The 22,606-nt window shown below is 38.8% G+C and overlaps 1 protein-coding gene across 1 annotated transcript in view; it reads left to right on the top strand.

Annotated features, from left to right (window-relative positions):
* DDX10 (DEAD-box helicase 10) overlaps positions 1-16,078 on the top strand; it is a 120,372-nt gene extending 104,294 nt beyond the window's left edge. Inside the window, exons 17-18 of the mRNA XM_080930115.1 lie at positions 508-644; positions 15,416-16,078. Coding sequence (XP_080786241.1) covers positions 508-644; positions 15,416-15,593 — 315 coding nt within the window. The 3' untranslated portion in view covers positions 15,594-16,078. The remainder of the gene's footprint in view (positions 1-507; positions 645-15,415) is intronic.
* The last annotated feature ends 6,528 nt before the right edge of the window (positions 16,079-22,606 follow it).

The raw sequence follows: 22,606 nt of genomic DNA, 5'->3' as shown, positions 1-22,606 counted from the left end.
CTACTCTTCCTTCCTCTTATCCTTTGCTTGCTCAGTGTTCTTAGTCACATCATTTCTACATGTGCATTCCAGTGACATAAAGGAACTTCTTACACATCTGATTTTAGTTGTAAATTTAGACACTTGTCATAAAAATCAGACAAGTATGTTTTCTCTCTCTGTGTGTGTGTGTAAGTAAAAAAAGTAGATAACTTCATGCTTTGTTTGAATAATTAAGTTACATGGAAAAAGTAACACTGATAACTTCTTATAAGTTCTAAATTGAGTTATACTTTCTGGATTATATTATTTTAATTTTGAAATAATACAGATTTTCATGTCTTTAGAAATGCTGAAATTCTTCAAGTCTTGTTTCAAGGCCTTTATAATGAATTCTTCTAATTTGGGACCATCAGAGGAGTATTTGAATCTGTATTGAACTTTACTGTTGTCAGCTAACCTTTTGTGTCCTGATTCTCCCATCATCAGTTTACCTTTTACATCATGATTCTCCTTGTGTCTTCTTAGGCCAGAGACGAAGAGGAAGCCTTTCTGGACTGGAGTGATGAAGATGATGGTGGATTTGATCCAAGCACACTTCCTGATCCAGATAAGCACAGAAGTTCTGACGAGTCGGAGAGTGAAGATACAAAACAGAAGCTGAGGTGTGTTCTCACCCTTTCTGCTCTAGTGAATCCAGTGATTACTAAACTCTCACATCAGGTTTTGTTGTTTTTTTTAACCTTTGATGCCCTATACAATCCTACTCCTATTTGTTTTGTCTGCATCTCATACGCTTCTGATCATTTTAAGGACTTTGGTTAATTTTGTTTATAATTCCTGTTACCATAAATAACTATGATACATGAGTTTTGTTTTCTCATTCTCCCCCTTTCTCCTCCCCCATTAATTCTTTATACTTGAATAATTATAAAGTACAGTAAGTACAAGCAGGCAAGGTTTCATTGATAGCAAATATCAATGGATTTTGACAAGAATGAAAGACTATCTAGGACTGTACACTGACTCATGAGACAACACATAAAGGGAAACCTTGTTTTAGAAGACACACACACACACACACACACACACACACACACACACAAAAGCTAGGCTGGTCAGGTGGGTCAGCTGATAACGGTTCTGACAGTACCAGAGACACGCATGGAAGAATGAGACAACCAACTCCAGTAAGTTGTCCTCTGACCTTGACGTCAGCAATTTCTTTTGACTTCTTAGTGCACAGTTTGGGGAGTCCCAAGCAGAGCAAAGTAGCCTTGGGCAGGACTTCCAGGTAACAAATAGCATCAGATGGTAGTAACGTCATCAAATGTGACCTTCACAGTGCCCAGCAGAAAAGGCTGACTGGGGAAGTGTAAGCGGTCAGCTGGAGTCCCAGCTGCCCTTTCTCTCTGTGGATGAGCTTCTTTCTCTTCTGCAGACATTTTTATATTATAGTTAAAAACACCATCAGCCTATGTTGGAAATTGTTTATTTTCTACCTGTTCTCAAGGGCACAAAGTTTTTTTCTCTTGGGTTTTTTTTTGTCATCCTTTCCTGTCACAGAGTCCTGGTTTGGGGTGCCCATCACCAGACAAAGGGTTTGGAGGACATCTGATATAAACATGCTTGGGTCTGAAGTGGGTGGCTCAAATTACTTCCAGCTTCTCAATAATCTCAAGCCTTACCTGGCAGTTTTCCACTATGATGTATATTATAGATCTCCATGTGTGGACACATCCTCTAACCCCCACACAAATATATGAATGAATGGATATGTAAATGTAAAGTGTAATTTTAAAAAAAATCTCTGAGATTTAAAAGAGGAAGCTATAGTTTCATATTCTTTTCATATTAGCAAATAAAATAATAGACATTTTCTATGTAAACAGCCAAATTCTTCCCATTTAAAACCTGTTTATTTGTCTATTATCTATCTGCCTCTATGCTAAAATTAAATGAAATGTGGTAAATTGAATAATAGTGTGAGTTAACTTAGTGTTTTTTTTCAGAGTACTGTGTATTATAATAATCTTGTATAGAGTATTAAGCTTTATGGGTTTTCTAAGTCACTGGATAGAAGTTAGGCGGTGAGGACAGATAAGTCAGTATTTTTGATGTGAAGACAAAGGATGATGGACACCTCAAATAGTTCCTTGGTATTCGTGTGGCATCCAAATGGTCCACATGATGCCTTCATGCTCATATTGAAGACTGCCCCTCAGCCCCATCCATTAAAGACTAGCATATGGGATCTCTCTTTATAGATCTGTTGATAACCTGGTTTACAGCATGAGTTCACGTTTCTGTGTAATTTAACTCTATAGGAGAACATCATTTGGTTTGTACAGTTTGTTCTGCAGCCATATTTCCTGTTTGCATGACACTGCTTTAAAGGGTAGGGCAAACCTTTAAGGTATCAGCAATCCTCCTGTATCTGATTCTAACCTTCTGTATCTAATTTTTCTTGATTTTTAAGAAAAGATATTTTAAGAAACACCTTGGGTAGAAATAATTTTATTAGGATTTTAAAAATTATATATACATTTGTGCCACTAAAGTATGTGACCTAGGTTCAGTTTCTAAGTCATTGTTCAGAAGGTGTTGTTAATATGTTTCTGTCATTACCGAGTAGTAGCATTTCCTACTACAGCTTATGTGGTTTGTTCGCTAATGGTCTCATTTTAGTTTTTATAATAGTTTTATGCTCTTATCTCTCAGAAAGCCCGGCTTCCCATGATTCTCTCTCATAGGAACAATGCAGCTCCAGGTTCTGTCCTCACTGTCAGCATTAATGATGCAAAGATTAAGGCCTTTACATATCTGAATCTCTTAACCTATTGATGTATAAGTTTACATCAATAAAAGATAAGGGTAAGATGTGCTACTCTTTACAGATGTATCAATAAAAGTAAAAGAGGTCATATATTTGGGCCCAAGAGTTTGAAAAATGTAAGAAACAACAGAATATAGATGATGGAAAGAAGCTAGGAGCAGGTAGTGATACCAAGGAAATAAAGTACCTCGAAATACCAAAACATTTCGATTAAAGATGGGGTTTCAGATGGAAGATAGTTAAGTATTACATAAAAATTGAGATGGTTTCATTTCAGGGACAGCTAGTTAACTCTGGAAGATTAAAGTTACTCAGGTTGCTTAATAGTAAAGAAATATTCTTTGTTGAAGATCGAGTATGGACAGGATTTGATTCCTTCTATATTTAAGAGTTCCTTGTGTGTGTGTGTGTGTTTGTGTGTGTGTGTTCTAGTTCTACTCACAGAGAAATTGGTCAAGAGAGCCGAAGACACATTGCTGATACTTGACTGAACATCTGGGTTCATGTCCTGACAGCGTTAGGGTTGTTGACATTCTGGCTCATGTGATAGGGATAGTTGGGGGCCATAGGTAGTTTCACATTATGTGTGGCTACCAGGAGTAGCACATCTCCTGTCCTGAGTTGAGACCAAAAATGTCTTTAGCTATTGCTAGGCAGGCGTTCCTTGGGAGTTGAGGCAGGGGTGTTTCTAGTAATTCAGAACCACTGCCCTGTGGTTAGCAGATCTGCTGTTTCATGTCCTTATGGAAGATATGTTTTGTTTATATTTCTTTCCAAGGAGCTTCTTAACATATCCTCTATCAGTCAAGATGAAGATACACAAAGTAAACCCTATTTATCATCTCTTTAGAACACAGGATTTATGATAAGGTACTAGTAGTAGTCTATAATTTAGCTCAAGTATTCAGAAGACCAATCATAGTAAATTTTAACAGTAGTAATTGCTGCACCTACTACTCTATACAGAAGTAATGTAGGTGCAGGTTTCCTGGGTTGTTCCAGTTGAGCTACATCTTTTCTTCCCCGGTCACAGACTTGATTTACTAAGGTTTTGTGATGTCATCTCACTGATTGCCTAAAGATTTGTTTGCTGTGCTCTTTCTGGGTTCCATTCAGTATAAACTATTCTCATGCTGATTCTGGTTATCATGACTCTCCCGGAAGCATATTCTTTGGATATAAACTTGGTGTTTCCAAAGATGAGTTCAGTCTTAAGGGACTAGATAATTTTTGCCTCTTCAGTCCATTGCACAGCTGCAGGAGGGTCTGAGCCGGCCTCAGGCCTCGGGCCTCTGGGATTATCCACAGCGCTGTCTCGTGTGCGAGGTTTCAGGTTTCCAGTGTTCATCATTCAATCCCCTTTAACTTGTGCAGCAGAGACAGACCTTGCCTGCTGTGGTCCTGGTGTTCCCGTGAGTTCTTAAGGCTCCTACATGGGAGGAGGGAATACAAATGATGAGAGCGCCCTAGTCTATCACCACAGACAGCTCAAGTGGGCAAGGAGCAGGAAGTGTGCTCATAATACAGCTGATGCTGGTGAGCCAAGCTCGGCCTCCAGCTTAGTGTGTTTCTTCTCAAAGAAGAGTCAGACAAAAAAAAAAAAAAAAAAAGCTTGCCTTTTCTCTCTGATTTTTTCCTCATTTTCATCTGTTTTAAAAAGAATCAGTCCAGTTTTTCTCTCCATTTTCCTTCTCTTTCCCTTTTGGGCTTATAGAATAGAATTCATAGATATTAGGGTTTTTAGTCACTAACTAAAATAGAGACAAAACAAGTTCATAGGAAAAGTCAGGCTTTGTTTGGTTGTCTTTGTGACATCATTCGTTGGTCTGTTGAGCAGTGCACAGGCATTGTTCTTATCTCTAACGGACTTTAAGCTTGTTTATCTTTTAGTGGGAAAAGACTGACTTGCACAGTTCCTTTGGGATCATAAATGACCTTTATTTAAATAGCCCATGTATAGTAGTCACAATGCTTGAAGGGTAAAAAGTATTTGTCACTGTGTTGGAAACAACTACAGTAAGAATGTTTTGGATTAATTAATTTACATTCTACTTAATTTATAATATCAAAAGTGCTTGTAACTCTACATCTAGGGGATCTGTTGTTCTCATTTGGCCTCTGACAGCACCTGAACTTAAGTGCTGTATGCGCGCGCGCGCGCACACACACACACACACACACACACACAATAAAATAAAATAAAATAAAGTAAAAACAAAATAAAATGAAATACCAGATTTTGCTTATATCTTGAGTAGCTGTAATTTCTTTCCATATATTCTTTCTATAAAGAATGATTTAGTGCCTATCATGTGCTGTCTATAATAAATGCAGGCACAAAGTACAAAAGATTAAACAGAAAATTCCATTCCTGGCTTCCACAGAGCTTTTAGTTCAGTTGTGGTTACAAAGACATAAGTACATAGTGTTGAAACTTGCAGTGGATGAATGCTGTGATTTGTATGCTCGGAGATGTGGGAGGAAGGTCAGACATAGGAAGTGATGGGTCTCACTTGAGCCTAGTGGATCAGGAAGTTCCTAAAGAGAGTAGCAGCTAAGCTGTTCCTGAAATCTGAACCAGACAGGGTGGGGTGGCAATTGTCCTTTTAAAGTCTTTCAATAGGATTGTTTCTTTTAACTGTGTTTTTTAATACATTACATTAATTTTTGTATATACAGTCCCATTCAGTGTGTTAGGTTCATGGCCACCCTCATGTGAATTGTAAATGATATAAAAGCTTTTCACATATTAAATATGATTAACAAGAAATACATGGATGCTCTAGATATTCATTGTCCAATAAAATTGAGTATTTAATATTTATAACCTTAATAGTTCAGGCAAAATATTAGATACTATCTTCCTTCAGTCTTTAATTTGTAGACTACAGCCTTGAGCCAAGTCTGATTCCTTTATAAGAAATTGCCAGTCTACCTCAGAGTGCTTTCCTAGCATGTGCAGGGTGACCGTCAGGTGACATAGGAATTGTTGTTCAGTGGGTGTTTGATAGGCTGTTCTAAGTAGCATAAGGGCAGTAGATTTATTCCTTTTGCTAAGGTTATTGTCACAATTTAAACATGATTTCTCTACTGTGTTTGGTGACATCTTAACCTGTATTGAATAAATGAGTCCAGATCACATGTAATTGGCTGTTCTTAACTTGTTCTTAATACTAATCTCAGTATATGTTCTTGTATGTGGGTTTTGACTTGTCTTTTGTGTTTGGTTTTGCCTTTAAAACATGCTTGATGCCAGTTTTATTTCTGAGTAAATTTGATTGTCTTTGCTCCTGTCTTAGTAACAATCGCTCTAATCCCTAGTCTTTCAGTATTGGGTTCTGAAGCATCTCTTCAGTCATTTTTGTTCAGCAACTACTATTTCAAGGTTTTTCAGTCAGCTTTATAAAATACAGAAGACTTTTCACAGATATTTATGCCTCAAAGATGAGTTTCTGAGGAAGAAAACCTGGGCAGAAACACTCTGAGTGAATGTGCTGATGTATCTGAGTGAGGGCGTGTCCCTGCGTAGTGCAGGATGGGCGCAGAGGACAACCTCAGGTGTCTAGGCAGGTGTGACTGTTGTGCTAAAACACCATGACCAAAAGACCCTCTCCCCATTAATCACTAAGGAAGAAAATGCCCAGCAGGCTTGCCCACAGCCCAATGTTTAAATTTTATTTTATCTTATTTATTCACTTTATATCCCATGACTGCCTCCCTCCTGGCCACCCCTCCCACAGTCTTTCCCTCATTCTCCTCCTTCTCCTTTGAGAAGATGAGGGCTCTATTGGATATCCCCTCACCCTGGCACATCAAGTCTTTGAGGCTGGGTGCATCCTCTCCCACTGAGGCCAGACAAGGCAGCCCAGTCAGAAGAACATACCCCACATACAGACAGCAGCTTTTGGGACAGCTCCATCCAGTTGTTATGTACCCAACCAAGACCAAGCTGCACGTCTGCTACACATGTTCAGGGAGGCCTAGGTCCAGCCTGTGTGTGTTCTTTGGATGGTGGGAAGAAAGAGGGAGAGGGGTTATTAACTACAGTTTTCATTTACCTGGACCTCTGCTTGCTGATTAATCTTATTGCAGCTTGGCAGATACAGAGAAAAGTCAGGTCTGCTTTATAATGTAAATAATACATTTGCTTCATTGTAAGCCTGCCATCCTTTCACTTTATGTTCTGAAATATTTAAAAACAAAACTATTTGGAGAAACTTCAAAGGCAGATTGAAGTTTATGAAACTGCCCTCTTGACTTTCCATGTGTCTCAGTCTTCGGTTGTGTTTTCTACTCTGTCCCTTTTAGTTACCCAGTCTCCATGGGTGACAGCGCTTTATGTGAGAGGCATTGATGTTTAATCTATACCCTGCACCCTGTCATGCCTTTATATCTAAGTTCCATTAGTGTTATCACAATAATGTAATAGTCTATCACCATTCTCTCCCTTTTAGAATTTTAGATTGTGTCCATGCATTTGATTCTTGTTTGGCTTATCAGTGTAAAGAGTTGTTTAATGACCTACTTTGAAGACTTGAGTTGTCTTTTTTTGGAAGTCATTTAAAGACTAATAGAGAATAATAAGAATAATAAATTGTATGACTTAATGTTTTCAGATAGTTTAATTCCAGGGATATGTTTGGGTGCATGCTGATCCTTGGTGAAAACAAATCAGTTAAAGTAGCTTGAGATGGAAACGGATATATTTCTGGGGAATATAAATATTCTGCATGTAGATTAGTAGCAAGAGGATGTTCTAGCTTAAACTTAGATATTTAAATTTTCAGTATGGGAGGAGAAATATTTATATGTTCAAATTTTCTGCAGAGCAGAAATTGTTTTTATCCTTGACTCTGCAGATAAGTGTTAGAGGAATATCAAAAATCTAGATATACCATACAAAATTATGGTGTAAGTGTGTTTGTCTGAAAGGGGGCTCCTGGCTCTTTACCAAATCCCTAAATTACTTATGAGCATCAACAACAAAAAGGTTATGCCAGTTCCCAATAACGTGTGGCTGTTTAATGAAAGGAAATGTGGATGAGGCGTGGTGGTGAGAGGTGAGGTTCGCATGTCCTTCCTTTTCCTTTTCACAAACCCAGATCTCTCTTTTATTATTAGACTTCTGATCTAAGATTACCTTTTTTAGCATTTTCATTTGTTTATATTAAACTTCCTGTACATTTTTCCTATGATTCTTTGTAGTTCCAGCAGAATATGAGAATTGAGGCCGTGAGAATATCATGCACTCTTAGTACTGATTTCATAAGCAGTAATAATAATAGTCTTTACCATAGAAGGAAACAACAGATTTCTGAAATATACTGCAGTGATCATTCTCCACTAGGTCTATTGCCATAAGGGGAAACATCTTTTTTATTTTAAACTTTAATTTTAAAGTGCCAATACTTGGGGTTAGGTACAAAACTTTTGAAGATCTTTTTAAATGAGTTAGCTCATGCTTGTTTATTATTAGTTGTAAATTGTGTAGAAAAAAAACTCCAAGCTGCATTTGTTGGCTGAAGGGTACAAATAAAAAGCCAGACTGGGCATTGAGACGCTGACCTTGCTCTCCAGTGGCTCACCACCGACGATCGAAACATTGGGGATTTTGTATAAGGAGGTTTTTCTATACCTCCCATACCCACCTCATCGTCTTGGCAATTAGACCAGTCTACCCAATTCTTTCTGTGCCTTCTGAACGAGAGAGAGGAGAGTCAAGGGCATTGAAGATCTGTACTGCCACTACAATAAGATCAGTTCCTTCAGCCCTTTGTGTTAGATTTCTAAGGTGTACAGTGATATTGATCTTCTATTTTATGCTGTCACACACACACACACACACACACACACACACACACACACACACACACACACACACTCCCTCTCTCACTGTCCTCAAGGCAGGAACTCATTATAATACAATACATCTTCTTTTCCAAAGTTAAGCTTTTATAGACTATTTGCCCTAATATCCTTGGGAGTTCATTTCACTTTATTCCTGTAAAGCACTGCATACAGCAGACATTGGCAAGTTTTCTTAGATCTTAGTCTTCTAGTCTAGATTACACCATATCTTACATTCTTAAGGCTTGGCGTAGTAGTTTGTTTTTTTTTTTTTTTTTTTTTTTTTTGTACATGTATATTGCAGGGGACAATGTCCTTGTCTTAAATTTACTTATCAATAATTGGACAAGACATTGAAAGAACATCTATTGTTTATTCTCTCAAGAACATACTATACTAATAATGTTCTGTAATTGCCTATTACAACAATTCCACACTCAAGAGTACAAGGGCTGTAAGATACTTTTCAGAGTGAAATGCTTGTTGCATTGTGTGGAATTTCTGATTTGACTCTTAAATTTTATAATATATATATCATATATATTATAATATATAAAATAATATATATATTATGGGATATCTGTATTTACTATTCAGTCAGACACACGTATACACTCATAACACACACATTCGAAGCATACGTACACATGCACACTCTTACTCATTAAGCCCCTTTTAACTATATATAGTTGTCTCTGTGTGTGGGTGGGTGGGTGGGTGTGCCTGCAAAGGCTGATGATAATCAATATAATTGTCATCTTTTTTTTTTTTCAGGTATACATATCAGCCTTAATTGTTTTCTTTTTTTTTCTTACCACTTTATTTAAAAAAAAAAAAAGAGGGACACATATACAGATTTTTAAAGGCATAACATTATATGAATATTTTTGTCAGTACTTAATTCTTTTAGAGGTTTGATAGCATGCATTGAAATCCCACTAGTTACCATAAGCATGAAGTACATGTAGGACAGAAGGTAACATGGAAACAGATTTCTTGTTGGGCATAGATTAAGCATAATGATCTCTAAATACCAAAAGTTGCCACAAGGCTATTATCTTAGCTCTTGTATTATTAATGATTTGAGGTCTAGGTGTACCACACTCTGAGAGGGAGTGTAGTAGTTTTAACTGCAACAACTTTGTACCTGATGGTATAGTAAGTCTGTGTTAAAGCCAAACAAAACTTGGTTTTGCTGCAGTCAAAGCTTTGAATAATTTCTTTCACAAATTGTGAAGTGTAGACATATTACTTAAGATCTCTTTCATTTTCACGGTCAACCAAATGACAGTGCATAACCTTGTAAGACATCTTTTGAAGATGTAATGACAGTAAAAAGAAATCCAGATATGAGACACAGTAGGACCAGTGATGTCAGTGACACTAATAATCCTTGTAATTAGTAAAGGTAGAGCCAGTAGGAGTTTCTAAATGAGCATACAATTGATAAGAATATAATTCTGGAATGTCTCATTACTTTCCTCCCAGAATCACTTATTAAGTACTTAATATTCAGTCAGTTCCTACATTTAGAATATTCTGCAGAAGTGTTCTACAGCCTTGGTTGAAATGGATGATGCAGTGAAATCAGTGCAGTGTGATCTATTTGATGTTCACAGAGATGTTTCTGTTATAAAACTGGAGCACGGGAAGTGCCCTTTTCTGTTTTTCAGCATTTACTCTATGTACGTAGATAGTTGATCTCTGAGAATTGGCTCTACGGTAGTAGAAAGGAGAATGGACAGCTCTTGTAGAGCACACACTGCTGGTAGACAGCATATAAACCACAAGGAAATAAGCAGAAAAGTAGGACCTGATTATGCAGCTTTTGAAAGAATTGGTGGAGGCAGAATTGGGAATTGACTTCAGATGAAGTTAAGAAAGCCTCACTGAATAAAGGCTAGAAGGATTGTTAAAAAGCCTCCTCTCAGAAAACGAGTAATTTATTCTAGTATCTGAAACACGAATACTCTGGACAGCTACTGCAATTTAAATATGTAACCTAATAGTGATCCCAGAGTTACCTGTATTTCTGCCAGAGGAAGATCTCGGCCACTTTTTGTCCCTGCACTCTTCCTCCCATTTCTGTATCTGACTGATGCTCGCTTTGTGGCAGGTTATGGAAATAAGAATCTACAGCCATTCTAGTCCATCCCAGGATCCTGTTAGAAAGAAGTAGGCTAAACATGGCACATGACTACAGGAAGAAGATGGGAGCAGGCCCCAAGCAAAGACTGGGAGATAATCTCATTTATGTTTTTTCTTTCTCCTGTTGATCATGAGACAGAATCCATCAGGCAGCTCAGACCGGTCTCCACCTTACAGTGCTCCTGCTCCTCCTCCCACGTGCTTCGATACAACCCCGGGTGGACCACAACTCCTAGCCTTTTCACAACTACTGAAAATAACACATCACCTATACATGCTCACCCACCAAGTCTGTGCTAAGTTAGGTTATCAGTGAGAACAACTATTTATTTACACATTGTGTGCTTTGAAACTTTGTGGAGTTACAAACAATAATTAACATGAACCTAGATACTTAGAACTTTGAATTTAATTTTTATTTCAAACACTAATATAGGATGGTTACAAAAATAGCAGAAGATACATGCGTTAGCAAAAAGAACATTTAAAAATAAACTTTCAAATCTTTTCCATACATATATTTTAAATGTAGATGGGTCTTCATTTTGTGTTGGTTTCTTAAATTATTTTTAGTATTCATAAAATATTTCAGAAGATATGTAATATTATGTTTATCTTTATAATGTATTTAATGATTTAACTCTTTAAATCATTTTGGGATTTTTAACTTTCTAAAATTTAAAGTAGCTCTATCTTAAGTATCTTTCTTAAGAAATCTTTGAGCATATCTTTAATTATTTTCTTGGGCAAGGTTCCCAGAAGAAAATTTTCTGGGCATGCTTACTTTAAAACTTTGAAGTGGTGCTGCCAAATGGGATAAAGGTGAGAAAAATCATATTAGCATTGGTAGGTAGCAATACTAAGCTCCACGTGACTAATAAACAATTTATGATGTGTTGAGTTCAGAAGGAAAAGATCCCTATTGATGGGCCAGCTGAGCACCTTTCAGGGAAGATGATAAAGCAGAGAGGAGTCTTCTGTGCACGATGCAACAGCTAGAAGGAGATCCCTTACTCCCTTAGAGACACAGGCTTGGGGGGTCATCCCCATCTTTTGTTCCTCTTGAATTTAATGCAGAAGCTATTTTTGTTTGGAGAGACACAATTACAGTTATCTGAAAATAATTTAAATGTTGAAGTTGGAAAACCAAAACTATAGAAAAAAATAAAGTCAGCTTCTAGAAGATTTTTGAGTTTGGGGTTCAGAGAATTTAGGAAACAATAAACCATGTCCCTCATCAAAGTCAGTTTTTAACATTAACATTTAATATTTCACATTCCGTTTTTCCTCTTTCCTTCATTGTTTACCAATAAATAATTGACTCAGCTATTTGTTTTAGATACTGTGGCGTGATTTTGTATTATTCCTTTCAGTAAAGTCTCAGTCATTGGATTTTCCTCTTGCTGTCTATTCATATTACATCTTAAAGGTATTTCACCTGGACTTAGTTATATGATCTATTCTTTAAGTGCACAGTAATGAAGTCTATGGTTCAGATTATTTAAAGATTATTATCTCTGAAGTTTTGATTTTGATAGTAGGGGACTTTTGGTCTTAGTTAAGCTTTACTGTTTTTAAGATGGTGCTTCATCAGTTCATATGCTTGTTGTTGAGTTCTCAAATATTGGAGGATTGACAAGAGCTTAGCACTTGAGGTTCTATAGGAGTGCTGATAGATAAAATGTGGAACTCAAACACCTGCACCCTGAAGGCTATGTGCCACATTGCCTCCTTCTGGAGTTCACTTACTTTATGAAGGGAGTTCATAAATGTGGATTTGTATTTTGGAGTAAATTACATTTTTTTTTCCCTCTAGCCTCAGTATCTTCAGAATATTTTACCATCTATTTGCTAAATGTCACTGTTGATGTAGTGTTTTGTTTTCTTCTTGTTGCTGTGACCAAATACAGGACAAGAAGCAACATAAAGGAAGAGTGGTTTACTTTGTTAGCTTAGGTTCTAAGGGACACAGTCAGTTGTGGCTGGGAGGAGATGGCAGCAGGATCATTGGAAGCTGGTCACATGGCATCTGTAGTTCGGACGCAGAGAGATGTCTGAATGAATACTGATGCCCACACGATTTTCACAGCTGTATTCTGACCAGGACCCCAACCCATGGCGTTTCCATTGTGTTTAGGGTGGATGCTCCCATCTCTCTCAGAACAAACGAGAGACTCCCTTTGCAGCTATGCTCAGGTGCTTTGTCTCATAGTGAGTCTAGGTTTGTCAGCTTGCTGTCAGTGCTATAAGCTACTTCACCACTATAAGCTACATGATAAAACTATACTTCCAGAACTTGTAGAAAATAATTTAAGAACCAAAAATTAATTAAACATGGACTGTTATAGTCTGCTAACTGATGAGGATTTCTCAGTCCCTCCTTAGATCCACTGAGCTCTCATGTGTACCAAGTGCACAGAGGACAGGAGTCATTGGCTTCATGCAGCAGGGTGTGAACCAGCTGAGGGCTTCTAGCACTGTAGCATTGGAAAGAGTCTTTTTCTGATGCAACCAGATCATTGCTTTTCTGGTTACTGTTTCTTGGGGCTTATATTGTGGCAGTTATCTATAAAATTCCCATTCGATCACCAGATGATTCATTATTCATAGCACTACTTATTTGCTTTCTATAGAGAGTAGTCATAAAAAGCCTTCCTAAAATTGCATTTGCTAATTGAACATAAGCAACATTCATAGCTGGTTTTCTTTGGGGGAAAACATCTGAAGCTGCTATTTTCTGCAGAGAATGGAGTAAGAACACATTAACCGAGGAAGATACTTTAACAGAGAGTCTACTAATTAAGCTTTCCGTGAGCCTCTCCACGGTGCACTTGATGTGCAAGATGGACAAAACCAGTGTCATTGTCCCCAAATATTTATGGCACTCTAACTCGGTGGGTTTGGCACAGAAGTAGCCATGCTCCTAAGCACATTAGGACTGAATTTCTTTTTAAAGGCTTAAAAAAGTTTGCTGGCTTTCATGTTCATTGTTCCAGGCTCCCTTTCAAAATTCAGCAATTTGTGGCTTTGAATAACCACATCATGTCATCTAGTTTGCCTTTCCTCTATTGGTGAAAGAAAATGGCTGAGTCAGAGCATTTGGGTACTTCTGGGAAGTAAGTGGGAGAATTATCTATAGTTTGCTTCCAGCTGGTTATAAGTGGATATGCTGATTAGGCATCTTCACTTTTATATCAGGCTATCGTCGCAACAGTAATGGAGTCCATTCAAACTTGAACAGTTCGTTCTTTTTGGATACATCATATGGTTGGAAAAATAATGTAATATTGATGTAGCTTTTTTCTTTTGCTGATTATTATATACAGCCAGCATAAGAATTTTTTTTTGAATGGGTGTAATTTTTAGGCAGAAAGTAAGTTAGTATGTAAAGAGTTACAGTGTTTTTATTTATCTGGCTTCATTTAATTCTCAACAATTAAATGAAATAATTAAATGAAATAATTAATTTATTACAGAGTAAATAATTTAACTTAAGAATTTCAGTGATTGACTGTTTCTCTCCTCCCTCTCTCTGTTTCTCTGTCTCTGTCTGTCTTTGTGTGTGACTTTCTGTCTCTGTCTTTCTCAGTCTGTCTTGGTAGTTAAGGGAACCACTCTGTTGCTGTTTTTTGTTTTGTTTTGGTTTTTGGTTTTCTGTTGTGTCCTGACATTTGTCAGTTACTGATGTCTGCCCTGTGGTTACTGTGGTGTTTTACTATATTGAGCTCTTTTGAAATTGTAACTGGCTTCCTTAGTTATGATCTAATCAGTTAGTTTGTGAGTAGCTGTTCAACTTGCTGTGTATGTGGCTTGGGAGATTGTTGGCTGTTCTTGCCATCCCTGTTCCGTGCTCTCCAGTTGAGTTATTTTGATTATGCTATCTCAAAATGTTTTGAAGATTTTTAAAAACATTTATTGATTCATGAGTATGCATGGCCACTTGGAGAAGTCAGAAAATATTTCTGCCATGTGAGTTCTCAGGATGGAACTCAGGTAACCCTTCACCTGTCCCAATTATTTGTTGTTGTTGTTGTTGTTGTTTAATGCATTTAGTGATTTTCCCCCCTTCTCAGAAGTTAGTTCTACTTTAATGGGCAATATGCAGGTGTATGCAGACTTAGTCAGCAGTACTTAGTTTCTTCTAACTGTACGTGTACATTAGGTGCACATTTTTAAAAAAGAAAATATGGTACTTTTTTGACATTTTAGGCTCTTTATTATAATATAATTAGAAGTAGTACATTATACCCTTATCTGTATCTCTAGCCTATAAAACCTGCTACCTAAACGATAACTTAACTTTAAATAGAGATAATTTGATATGTTAACAGAAGGATAGACTATATTGTGACGTACCTAAGGGACTTCTCAATGTCTTCAGATTATAGATAATGTATCCAGAGGTTCCTATTACTATTATTATATTGAATGCCATAGTATTTATACAGTGCTCACACGTGCCTTCTATTGTGGTTTCTGTCTCACAAAATGTCATTTTACCAACTACCTGTTCTACATTTGGGTTATTCTGTCCTATTAAGTGTTTGACTTTATGCTTATGAGTTAATTATTTATAAAATGAATCATTGAATTTGTTCCCACCAGTGACACCAAGAAGAAGCAGGAAATGAGAAAGAGAAACAGCACTGAAGTTGATGATGTAAGACCAAGAAGTCATCATGGAAAGAAGGCCAAGTGGGAAACGTTAGAACCTTTGGACACAGGCCTGTCTTTAGCAGAGGATGAAGAGCTGGTGTTGCATCTCCTTAAAAGTCAAAACTAAATATTCTCTGTGCCTTCGTGCACTTTGATATCTCTGGACATTACTATGTGAGCAAGAAGTTGAAAGCAGCTTTGGGACACTTGGGTTTTATGTGTTCATTCTCAGATGATGCATTCTCTAACAGAAACGATCACATCCTAAGTCTTAACAAACTGAGTTTTGAAATATCAAAGAGCATACTCAGAATCCAGACATGTTGTGTGCTCTGTTAGAATTTATGTGTAGGTCCTTATTCCTCACCGTTGGAAATGCTTGTTTTGTTTGTTTTCACAGTGCTGAAGATTAAAGCAAGGCCGTGCATGTGGTAGATAAGTGCTCTGCTCCCTAGCAGTGTACCTAGGCCCTTCTTGTTTGTTTTACAGGCAAGGTGCTGATCTCGTTGTTCATTTGGAAATACCCATCTTTCATACAGTACAAAATATTTAATGTTATTGTTAAGTATACATAGTAATTTATGCATATTTCATTATCCCAAAGAAACAGTATAATAGACCAGCCATGACAAAGAATATTTTTAATTGAGTTCGTAAAAAATAAACGTATTTCTTATAAAGTTCTATTGTTTTCATTGTGTCCAGTGATATGAAAGACACTCAAAGATAGAGTCATAAAATTAAAACACGACAAATTCCTAAAACAAGTTTTTTGTATTGTAAATTAGTCTGCTCAAAAGTAACCCTTCCACTCGAGATCGCTGGTTATTATTTATAAAATCTCTAGACGTCTGGAGACATTCTTCATGTGCTCTTTAGTAGGTGTCATCGGTTTCCACCTAGCTCCTTATGAGAAGAGGAGACAGAACCTCCGTTTTGTTCCTAATAAAGGAACTGTGGAGAAATCTGGGCGCTGGCATGAAACTCTTGGGATCATGTCCCAGTCACTGTCAAAACTAATTTTCAGTCATAGCAATACACTTATCCTCTCATGGAAGAAGATGGATGCTAACTCGGGTGTCTCAACACTTGCAGTTCAGCCAGTCTGTGCTGGTCTCTGAAGAAACGTGTCACCTTCCTTGTCTAGTCAGTGCTCTCATGAGCATCCTCCCACAATTACAGTGACCACCAGCGTTTGCGCTCTCACTGTACTGCTGCTGTCCATTCCTCCTCAGAGACGGACCCACAGCTTGTTCTCAGAGCCTTTGCTCAGGCGCCTGACTTCTTAGAGGCGGCCTGGAGCCACCAAGTTAGAGATCCCGCAGTGCTGTAGTGCCGAGGGAGCCGGCACTAGTGCGGGATCACAGGTTTCCACTTTTTAAAATTTACCACAACGTATTGCAAGGCATTTGGTTCATGAACTACTTCGGAGTGTGGTTTATCTGTAGAATTGAATGGGTCCTTATTAAGCAGTTCAGGGTGTTCTTTGCTAGCTTTGAAATCTATCTGAAAGTCAGGTGATTGCGCATGGTAGATGTTGGCCCTGTCTGCTCCTGTCAGACCTCCACCCACCCGGGCAGTGTGGACCAGAGACAAAGGTATTCCTTCATTCTGGGCCCAAGGTGAAGCAGATTAGGTGCTTCTATAGCTGCAGAACAAAAACCATGCTGAGTCCTGGTTTAGCACACAACCAGGGAGAGCCATGTAGTAAGTGGGAATAAGCATTGATTCAGCCCAGCGCTGACGAATCCAGCATTCCTACATGCTCTGTACCTGTCCCGTGAGAGAATGACTCTTCACTGCCTCCGTTCAGGTAGCTGGGGAAAAGGAACAAATGCATAGCCTTAGTGTATCATAAAAAGATCAGATGGGAAAGGATGGTGCTTTTTGAGGCAGGGAGCTGTTACAGGGTGTTAGGGAAGAAAGGACACAGTTTATATGCTCTAGGACCCAGAGACTAATTCTTACTGCTAAACCAAAGCTGAAAGGTCATTCATCAGACTCGCTAGTGTAAAATAATCCCTGGAATTACATAAGTCACCGAAGGCAGAAGCCTTTGGAGTACTGCCATCTCATAACCTTACACGGCATTCTGAAGTTGTTTGAGGCCATAAAAAATGGATAAGTTTAATTAAACGTAATTAATTTTGTTATACAACACTTGAAGTACCCTGAACATGAAGTAGTCTCTGAGCCTTGATACCAGAGGCTGCCAAAGGATGCAGATGTTTCTGGGAAGTGGTGCTGTAAGGGAAGGAATCTGCAACCAAGATCTGAAACCCTGCTTTGGATCACTGAAGACTGGACATAATCCTGGTGTGATTTTTCTCCCACTGCCCCTGCTGTTCAGGGCATGTTTCACACGATCTTATCTGTGCTTGCTGACTCCGAGATTGCCATCTGACCCTTCATTTGTGAGAGACACTGATGCAGGTGGCTTTCCCCAAACAGACAAAGTGGACACGTTTTTATTCTCAGCTGAAAATCAGGTGCTAAGGAAAAAGTTCACAGGGCAGAACAGGGCAAGGGAATTAAGCTCAGGTTATGAGTTAGGCGGAGAGATAAATGAAGGAGGATGCTGTCTGGAAGAGCAAGAATACATGCCCAAGAGATCTAGCAGAGGTTCTTGGGAGCCAAAGCAATGTAAAAATGGTTAGGGATGACGGGGCAAGGCCTGCCATAATTAATGATTCATCTTTATGAAGGAGAAACTTCTAGTTTCTTTGTAAAGTTAATTCTACCAAATGTAGTTTTGCTGGGGCACGCAGGTGAAAGGCTATTTTACTATAGCAAACACTGAAAGACTGTCTTCCTGGAGCAGACGCAGGTGAAAGGATGTTTGGATGTAGCAAACATGAGAAAGGATGCTTGATGAAGGAGTATGAACGTGACCCCACAGACGGTGGGAGCACTGAGCCTTGGTTTGGTTTGCTCCACCTCAATAATTTTGACTGACATGAATGTGTTGGTTCACCTTATGTAGTGTTGTTGAGCTCATCTTGTGATAATGAAGCCATTGAGAGAAACTCACCAAAGTTTCTTTGACTGCTTGTGAGGTCTCTGAGCTTGCCACTTGCACAGCCTTGCCTCAGGCGAGCCTGGCTGTTTCTTCAGGATTGAACTACAGCTGCTGGTTCATGTTTGGTGTCTGCCTTCTGAAAAGACTGGACTGTAGCTGCCGGTTTGTGCCTGGTGTCTGCCTGCCTGGAGGACTGGTCTGCAGCTGCTGAGTCATATTTGTTACAGGACTGAACTGCCGCCCAAGAACTGTTGCTGAGCAGCTCCACTTCTCCCACATTCTGACAACTTTTCCACTACCTCTGCTGGGTGGTGGGCTAGAGAAGAGGTTGAGCCTTTATTAAAAGTAGGTTGCAGAAAACGTATGCCTACATCTTTATTCAACTTGGTTGGATTAAGAAGCTTATACTTTAAGTTAAAGCATACCTCTTCGTATGCCTTTGAAGAGGTTCCCAAGGATGAATAGATTATAAGTCATTTAAATGCATTGGTAAAATTTAAAATCTTTAACTGTTGGGATACATCAGAACTGCGGAGGATGAGATCTGTTTAGAAGTAGGTCTCTGGGCCAGTTCTGGCCTCTTCCTGTTAAAGGGTGACTGTGGTGCTGTGCTGTGAGCACCTCTGTGGTATCTTCACATTATGATGGACTGAAACCTTGCAAAATATGAGCAATGTAAATTATTCCTTGTTTCTGCTGGACATTTGCTCACAGCGACAAAACTAATACACCTCCTGACTCACTCCTGTATTTGACATTTTGGACCCTAAACTGACTCTCTGGTGTTTGAGTTCATGAACCTTGATAAGAGAAAAATTCTACAATGTTCTAAAATTAAAATTAAGAAGGTTTTGCGGATAGAAGGGAAGTAAGAAGATGATTTTACATCTCTTGAATGTGTGCTAGAACCTAAACCCAAACCTTGCTCACATCGCCAACCCATCCAGAAACCATGACTTCTCCATGCTGGCTGACCTCCCTTTGCAGCTTTTCCTTTGCATAACCCTATCCTTCCTTGCTATAGTCAGTGATGGTTCAATGCAAACAAGTTATACCTTCCTCTAATCTTTTAATAGAAAGTGTTCTTTTTTCTTTTGGTCTAACAGATACTTTCCCAAATACTACTCCCTTTTACTACTGAAACCCTGTCTTGGAAGCAATCCTTTTGGAAATAGCATTAGTAATACTTCAATAAACTGTTTTATTTCAGGGACCCTCTCATTCTCAAGAGAAGCAAGATAAACCTTTGATGGGTTCCTGTTAGATTTCTGAGACAGAATCTGTCTCATATTGATGTGAGATCCCATCTCTTAAACTGGTCTGAGTGAATCTTTTGTGTCCCCTCCTACCCCCAGAAAGGCTTTTTAAAAGTTCAGAAAAATGTGCTGCCTCTTGGGTTGTAACATACAAAGGAATCACTAGGGAATTTTCAGATACCAGGCTTGGATCCAACAGGTCTGGGGTAGGGCCTGGAATTGCATTTCTATCAAGCTCCCAGAAGATGGGGATGCTGTATGGTTCATGGCTGTTTTTGTATTGAGGCTGTAATGGAATTCAGCTATTAAATCATTGTTCACAGGCAGGTGAACAATCTATCAAGAGTCCCAGCAGGAAACAGATGGTCCACACAAATTAGTATAATTGTAAAGGGTGGGGTGGGTGTTAATAAAAACTTTATTTACATTATAAGAAGGCAGGGTAAGTAAGAGAATCATAAAAACTTGTCTGCCTTAAAGCTGCTAACAGAGATGTTACCACCCCCACCTTGAGACTTGAGGGAGAGTTAGTGACTCAAACCCAGAAGAGGAGGGTGGACAAGAGCTACTCTGTGACCTTCAAGTTGAAACATACAGTCAGCAGGTGGGTGCATGGCTGAAGAGCACCAAGAGTAAATGTAGGCACCTTGCTGTCTTCACTAGGTTCTACTTGGAGCTATCAGTGCTACAACCCTCCTGGAGGTCCGAGAGCAGGTTGCTTCCCAGGAAACAGCAGGGTGGAGATTGGTGTATGGGGATGAGGTCATAGATGGAGGTCATACATCGATGGGATCATAGCCAAATGCAGTAGATGTGCACGTTAGTGAGAACAAACCTAAAACAAGTGTGGCCAAGAGTTAAGAGTGGAGAAAGCAAACAAGATAGAAAAGCGCCTGAGTTAATTCCAAACAAGAAGCATGCATCTATTATCCCGGGCTCCCATGGGAAAGCACTTTGGGTGCAGCACATTCCTGGGCATTTTCTGCTTTACATGACCGAGTGTATTACTTTAAGATCAGAGTTTGGGTGCAGGGAAGACTTTGAACATGTTTATCTCATCTGAGGTGGTAGATGGGAATTCTTCTGGGCATATTTGACCCCTTTTTCCAAAGAAAGATATTTAGTCTCAGTCACAGGAAGGACACTTTGAAGGTACATTGATATCCATAGTTTCTCCTAGGAGTGTCTGTCTCATGTGGCTACCCACAGACTCTGTGAAGAAGGAGAGAAGTGATTCTTGTGGACTCCCTCCCTCATCATCTGTGTACCAGGCAAATGGGATGAAGCTAAGATGGTTGTAAGGAAAGATGCACAGGACACGTTTGTAAAGTGAAGCAGAGTTACTGGGTGAACAGCAGGGCTGGGGAGCAAGGGACTGCTTGGACAAATCTGATGGATTAAAGTCTGAAAGGACAGGCTTCTGTTGCAGACACATTGGCAAGTCGTGTCCAGCCACATGGGCCTTCCTCAGTGTCAAAATTCATAACCACAGTTCTTCAGTGAACCTTTCGTGTTTCCTCAGCCTCGTCTTCTGCTCACTTTTCCCCTCTCTTGATGCAACTTGCAAAGCTTCCCCCTCATTCTTGGCTAGTGACCTTGCTATAGATTTTGCTAAAAAATGTCTAAAGAGAGCCTGCCCAGTTGCTACTCTATGTCCATGTGCTTCCAGCATCTGAGCTGTATACTATTCTGTTTCCTCCTGTCAGGCCCCATTTCTTCTAGTCTGCTCAAGATCATCACTGCTGTAGGTGTCTCTTTCATTACTAAGTTTTCTTTCCTACTCGGTTAGTGGACAACGTGTCCCAACCCAAACCAAAATGCTATTCACTTTAGCTTTCCATGAAGTGACCTCAGGATAATGATGTTGAGGAACAGGAACAGTTCATGGTTACCAAGGGCACATGTGGCTCACAGACTTCTCATCTATGTGGCCTGTAGAGTAGACAGGATATGCCTGTTGGCATAACTCATCAAAAGAATCGTCTGTTCCTGTTTTATACAGTGCTCCCAGTTTTCCCCTAACAGTTTATGAGACATAGTTGATGTTAATAAGCTGCATGTGTCTAATGTATGAAATTTGTTGTTTAGAACTCTGCCTATGTACATCCATGAAGCCATATTGTAGTTGCCCCCCAAGATTTTTCTCATGCCAGTTTGTCTGTTCTGCCTTGTGAGCAGCCTTCCCCTCCTCCCTCTACTTTCTCACCAACCATTGATCTACTTTTCATCACTATTAAAGAGTCCACATTTTTATAGAATTTTCTATAAATGGGATCATAGATTTGTCTTGTTCCTATTACTCAACATCATTAACTGGAGGTTGATCTATGAAGAGAACTTAGTAGCTTTTTTTTTTTTTTTTTTTTTTTGCAGAATAATAGCCTATTGTATGGGTCATACCACAGTTTAAACATTCACCTGTTAACCAAAAAATTAACCTTATTTACTTTTGGAAACTGCAAATCCAGCTGCTAGGAGCCATCTTTGTATGATGCCCAGAAACAACAGCTGCTGCATGTGTAACAAGTGCTTACCTTTAAAAAATTTCAAATGCGTTTCTTAAATGGCTATTATGATTGTGTCCATAGCTTGTGAAAGACCAGTTTCTCCACCTGCCATTCGCTACGATAAATCACTTAAACAGATGTTTAATGGGATCATGACTTCCATTGTTCCAACATCTGAAAAGAGTGAGTACTTTTACATACGCTTCTGTGTCATCTGTTTATCTTCTTTTGAAGTATGTTTGTTTTTTTTTTATTTATGAATCTTTGAGAATTGAGAAGTTCGATATTCCAAATACAAATTCTTTATTGCCTGTGTGACTTTAAAGTATTTTCTCATAGTCTGAGTTTTTTTTTTTTT

This window comes from Micromys minutus (assembly GCF_963924665.1).
Source record: "Micromys minutus genome assembly, chromosome: 16".
Lineage (NCBI taxonomy): Eukaryota > Metazoa > Chordata > Mammalia > Rodentia > Muridae > Micromys > Micromys minutus.
Note: the sequence above shows the minus strand (reverse complement) of the source record. Positions and strands in the feature narration are given on the sequence as shown.